The following is a 6,251-nucleotide window of genomic DNA, read 5'->3' on the forward strand; positions in this document are numbered from 1 at the left end:
ACAATATGCCAATATTGAGATGGGTCTTCAAGAAGTGTAGCATTGGTAGGATGAAGCTACAAATGAAGATCCATAGGTGTTGTAGCCATCCTATTATGAGTGATTCTAGAACTAACAATGAGATCTTGGATGTATTTGGATTGGCAAATATAATATCTCTTTGTAGAGTGCGAAACTTCAATCCCTAAGAAGTAACTAACGGGACCCAAATCAGACATCTTGAATTTCTTACGAAGCTGCTTTTTGACATGACTAATGTATTCCAAATCATCACCCATAATCAAGATACCATCAACATAGAGAAGAAATAAGGTACGTCCATGTGGAGATAGGTGAATAAGTAAAGTCGGATCATGATCACTAGGTGCAATACCAGCAGCCCATATCTTGGAGACAAAGTGAACAAACTAAGCACTAGGGGTTTGTTTAAGACCATGAAGGGCACGACGGAGACGACAAACATGTCCTGAAGGAACATCAACATTGTGGCGTGGCTGCATATAAACTCTCATGTAAATCTCCATGAAGAGAAGTATTTTTGACATCCATATGAGAGATAGTCCAAGAAGATGCAGCAGCCACTGCAATCAAAGTATGGACAATGGTCATATGAGTAATAGGACCAAAAGTCTAAGCATAATTACTTCCCTAAGTCTTTTGAAAACCTCGAGCAACAAGACGAACTTTATATCTCTCAATAGAACCATTTGACTTGGTCTTAATTTTGAATACACACTTGCATATAATAGGAACTGCATGTGACAGTAACAGAATAATATCCCAAGTGCCCGGTATGATTGGGAGTAGCAAGTTCCTAAGACATAGCAAGTTGCCACTCCGTAACACCAGAAGCTTCCTTATAAGTGGATGGCTCACCAATAATAGCATTCACACGTGAAACACCGTACTTGTTAGCGGGCCCAATAGTCGCACAATCACATAGATTGTATTGTGGACCACTGTCTAACTCACTACAAATAGCATGTGAATCATTAACATTGTTAGAATCATAAAATATCGAAGTGGCAGGATAGGCTGAGGGGATCGGATTAGGTGGAGGCTCTATGGAATGACGAGTAGTGTGGACGCATGTGATAGAAGGTTTAGAAGGTGGGGGTGGAGGGGGAGGTGTAGTAGGTGGTCGAGACTCAATAGGAGTGGGGGAATGTAAGGAATAGAATCAGGAATGGATATAACAGCTGGTGATGATGGAGTGGCATCATCACTTGATGGAATAGGAGAAAGACTAGAAAACGAAGTGGACTCTGTAGGAGAATATGAAGGTTGAGTAGAAGAGTTGTAGAGGAAAGAGCGAAGGCGGTCAACTTAGTTCGCTCTCACGTACACCCAAAAATCCAAAGATGACCATAGCTAGGACGAGTACAAAAAAGTGTTCACCTAAGCATTTTTCGGACAATTTGGATGATGGTTGCTTATTGATGAGATAGACTGCAGCGGCTTCTTGCCAAAAATGAGTGGGAACAAAAGAGGAAATGAGAAGCATTCAAGCGGTCCATATTGGATGATGATGTTTGCGTTCAACACCATTCTGAGCATGAGTACCGGGACAAGAGAGTTGAGCAAGAGTGCCCTCATATGGCAAAAATTGAAGGAAGGCTTTATACAAATACTCATCAACAGAGTTGGAACAGAAGACTCTAATAGGAGTAGAAAACTGAGTATGAACCATGCGAGTAAAAGACTGGTATATGGAGCACAACCGGGAATGGTGTTTCATGAAATAAATCCATGTACATCGAGAATGATCATCCACAAAAATGACATACTATTTGTGACTGCCCTATTGTAGCAAATAAAAGGCATAGTACCCCGTACATCCGAATGAATAACATCAAAAGTTCTAGTAGAATGAGAAATACTAGAGGAATACATAAGTTGTATCTGTTTTTCTAGATTGCATGCATCTCGTACAATTAAAGCTAGACTAAATAGATGTATGTCCTAAACATCCTTTATTGATTAACGTAGACAAGTGAAACCCACAAAGATGACCAAGATGATGATGCCACTTGTCGAAGGATGATGTGGATGACAATGCAACAAATGACACACGAGTGGAAGACTGGGCAAGACGCAGGGTGTTAAGAACATAGAGGCTAGGAGAAGCTCTATGACAATGGCAGTCCCGGTTCAATGATCCTAAATAAAATAAGATGAGTCATCAAATCCAACAAAATAATTTTGATTTGTGATCAACTGAAAGAAGATTCATAGCCAACTGAGGTACAAAAGAGACATCAGGTACAAAAAAATGAGAAGTGCAAAGAGAACCGTCATGAGTGATGTAATAAGATGTACCATCTGCTATCTGAATAGAAGCACCATCAGCAACTGGCTTGCAATTAACAAGCTGAGACCAAACAGATGTCACATGAAAAGAAGTCCCTAAATCAAGCACCCAGGATGATGATGCAGCACTAACAGGTGAAGCATCGTCAACAGACACCGAGCCTCTAGAAGTAGGTGCTGTACCACAACCACGAGCAATACGAGCAGCCCGACATGCATGAAAATCAGCCAGCTTCTCTGGATGCACAGAAAAACAATTCTCTGCAGTATGAGTATTCTTTCCATAATTCTTACATGACTCTGAAGAGTTACCTCTAGGGGTTCTGTACTTTTGAGAAGCTGCCAACACACGTGAGACACTGATATAGGAGTAGACATAGACTGAAGATGAGTCTGTTCAGCAAGTAAATCAGACAACCCTTAGCCATGGTTAGGTCAGAAGGATCATGTAGTAACTGTTTAAATAATAGAGTCAAAATCTTCTCTTACACCCTTGATAAAACGGTATGTAAGAAACTTTGCAATGAATTTATATGCTGGACACTCATCATCCGTACAATCAGGTACCATGGAAGTCAATGAGCCCATCAGACAATCAAATGCAGAAAAAGTACATCAATAGACATACCATTCTTCTCAATAACATGAGTTTGCTGCATGAGACTATGCAAAAGGGCACCACTATCCTGAACATAATGCTGCTTTAGAGAAGACCATAATGTTTTGGCTGTTTAAACTCAGAGAGACTCATAATCTGGGATTGCTTAACACTATTGATCATGGCAGCCATAACCTTCCCATCATTAATCTGCTATTCTTTTACTGATGCTGCATTTCTATTATCAGTCTTAAGTTCAAGTGGTTCATCAGTCAAGTGATATTGATAACAATTGCATTGATCGACATAATGGAGAAAATTTTAGTCACACTTGGCCTACACTTTGTGATAGATTGGAGAGGTCGAGCTTTTGTGATATGCATCTTTCGAGTGCTCCTATTTGTCTATTTGTATGCACTGATCTAGTTTGATAGTATGAATTTTCTACAACATTTTAATTCTGTCATACTGTCAAAGTTTCTATTTTAGGATGTGAATAAATAAAACTAACAAGTTCATTTTTTTGAAAATTTCCCAACATTGAATTAATTAAGTATGCCATTTAATTAGGAAACTTTTTTTTCAAAAGAAAAAAAATATTATAAGTTACATTTTGCGTGTTGCATTCATGCTGGCTCCGTAGTTATGCAATAGGTCTCTTGCATGAGATCCAAAGAAAAAACACGAATTAAGTTTGGTTAAGATTTGTATCATCTTGATGTAAAGGACAACCAGAGCAAACCCAATGATTTTGTTAAAATGCTTTATGGGAAGAATCCTTTTTAAAATTATTTCAAATGGCCTACCCCATATCAGTTATTTCATTATTGAGAGCCATCAATGGCGCCGGGCATACATCACATACAGGCATACAGCGATTGTTAACCAAGCCTAGCATTATTCCGGGGGCAAAACCTAAAGCAGAAACCTAACCGAAACAACACAAACTTAGAATTAGCAGATAACATAGGTGCAGCAAGCCGCACGTGCACCAGATTATTCACACTTGACCACCGAATCTAGCTGGAGCTGTTCACCACGCGGCAGTTCACGCGGACCTCGCCGTCGTCGCCACCGCCTGGCGCGAGCCTCCCCATACGCAGCATGGACTCCGCAAAGTCCTGTAAGAAGACGGACGCGTCGAACGCGTAGGCGGCCACGAGGCTGGCGACGTCGTCGTCGTCTGTCCCGGGCACGGCGCCTGCCGGCGACGCCGCTAGCGCCTGGTCGGACGGCAGCAGGCCGTCGCCGGAGAGCAGGTTGATGTAGTACTGGTTGTCGAAGGTGGCCGGGGTGGCGAGGTCCAGGTGCGCCAGCGCCGATCCCGCCGATCCCGAGCACAGCTGCTGCAGCGACTGCAGGAAGGTCAGGTCCTTGGACGCCCCGACGGCGCCGGCCGATACGCGGGCGCCGGAGAGGCGCGCGCTGAACGAGGTGCACCGTGCCTTCCCGATGGTGTGCGCGCCTGAGAGGGCGACCATGTCCTTGGCAGAGAGGCCGACGTTCCTGAACTTCTGCACGAGGGTGGCGACGCCGGACGTCGGCGCCGGGAGGTTGGTGTTGGCGCCCTGAAGGCTGGCGGTGCGGCTGTCCTTCCGGCCGGCCTCTACCTCCCAGCTCGGCCCGCCGGACTGCATGCACCGTACCGGCGATCATTGATCAAGGTACATTTGATTATTGAGATTTGAGAAGAAGTAATCAATGATCAGTGCATGCATATGTGTGTGTTGCTGATCTTATTTACCACCACGACGGAGTCACGGGCGGCGATGGCGAGGAGGTCGGCGCAGGAGACTGTCTCTGGGCACTCTCGCTCCAGCTCGGCCTTGATTGTGTCGATGACCTCGAAGCCCCTAAGGGAGTTGGCGTTGGGCACGGCCGTCTTCTCACCGACGAAGAATGGCGGCTTGTCGTCCAGGAGCACGGAGCCGTCGCAGCCCTGAGGAGACAGAAGCGAACGAACTCGATCACCGCATTGCAGGAGCAGGACACACACACATGTACGTACGTGTCAATACAATATGGTCGGACTGCCAGGAGCTTACGTTGACGAAACAGTCATGGAAATGGAGGCGGAGGAGGGACGCCGCCATGCGCGGGTCGGCGGCGACGGCCCTCTCGACGGCCGCGCGGACGATCTCCTCGGCGCGGGGGCAGGTCGCCTGGTACACGCCGGAACCGAGGGACACGCCGGCGCCGGCGCTGGCCCTTGCCCCGCCGTAGCCGATGCTCACGGTGGCGCCGGCGCTGCCGGTGACACACGACGTGTTGACGTGGGCGGCGGACCCGGTGGTGGCGGAGGCAGCAGCGGCTGTGAGCACGAGCAGCAGGCCGACGACCTGCAGGGCCACCGTGGTGGTGGAGTACGCCATGGCAAGCTGATACAAAGAGAGCTAAGCCTTCGGTGATCGTTGTCTTTGTGGTAGGCAGAGGTGATCGAGTTCAATGTTGATAGCCTTATGGGGTCGTCGCATGGCCACATTTATATAGGCCAACGAGAGCATCATCATGTAGACAGGCACAGGGAGGAGAGGTCTCTGATGATTGACTGTTTCCGGATCTTTGCGTGACCTTTTTTTTCTAAGATCCTTGCGGTTCGATGTATATTAATAACAAGAAGAGAATTGATCCGGTTTACAGGTACTATAACACCTGTAACTACAATACCTACAACTAGCAAATATGGTCAAAATGCTCATTGTTGCCGAGCTTATCGCACAGACGACCAAACAGCTCCGACTTGCAACCTAGCCGAACAACCTCCATGGTTTAACACACAGCAACAGTCGGTTGGATTGGGACGTCAACCGAAACTCTTAACTTTGGCCGGTCGGATTGGGATATCTACACCAGCCTCAACGAAAAAACTCCATCCGGTCGGATTGGGACATCGACCCGAGCCTCCACGAACTCTGTTCGGTTGGATTGGGACATCAACGCGAGCCACCACACTCAGCAGCATCGGCCGGTTGGAATGGGACGTCAACCCGCACCGAACACACCAACGCACTACTCACACTCAACTCAAACAAACAACAACGTCCGGTTGGATTGGGACCAACCGGATCACTCTCAACTTTGCCCGGTTAGATTGGGACTACACGAGCCTCAACGGAACTCCGCCTGGTCAGATTGGGACGTCGACGCAAGTCACCACACAACCAAGACCATAGACTGGATTTTTTGTTTTTTTAAAGGGAAAGAAAGAAAAGAGCCCTTGCAGAAGCAGCCACCGCCAAAGCAAGCGTCCCTGCTGGATTAGCCCGACAACGCCTACCGCGCGGTAGAGATGCCCGACGTCGCCTTAGGAAGGACATGACGCCAAAGGCGCCATCGACACCGT

General features: G+C 46.8%; 1 protein-coding gene across 1 annotated transcript; it reads right to left on the reverse strand.

Annotated features, from left to right (window-relative positions):
* Positions 1-3,927: 3,927 nt before the first annotated feature.
* LOC112898167 (peroxidase 40) lies at positions 3,928-5,280 on the reverse strand. The gene is made up of 3 exons (XM_025966549.1): positions 4,954-5,280; positions 4,653-4,847; positions 3,928-4,539 (listed from the first exon to the last, which is right to left on the reverse strand). Exons 1-3 carry the CDS (start codon positions 5,278-5,280, stop codon positions 3,928-3,930), a joined length of 1,134 nt encoding a protein of 377 aa, XP_025822334.1.
* Between the last annotated feature and the right edge of the window lie 971 nt (positions 5,281-6,251).

Source organism: Panicum hallii, chromosome 6 (assembly GCF_002211085.1).
Source record: "Panicum hallii strain FIL2 chromosome 6, PHallii_v3.1, whole genome shotgun sequence".
Classification (NCBI taxonomy): Eukaryota; Viridiplantae; Streptophyta; class Magnoliopsida; order Poales; family Poaceae; genus Panicum; species Panicum hallii.

Bases quoted from the DNA above. Each gene is read 5' to 3' on its own strand.
- LOC112898167 (XM_025966549.1), bottom strand. From the start codon at position 5,280: ATGGCGTACTCCACCACCACGGTGGCCCTGCAGGTCGTCGGCCTGCTG. The intron at 4,848-4,953 runs GTAAGCTCCTGG...CTGTCTCCTCAG, and splicing joins TCCATGACTGTTTCGTCAAC to GGCTGCGACGGCTCCGTGCT. The intron at 4,540-4,652 runs GTAAATAAGATC...CGGTGCATGCAG, and splicing joins CCCGTGACTCCGTCGTGGTG to TCCGGCGGGCCGAGCTGGGA.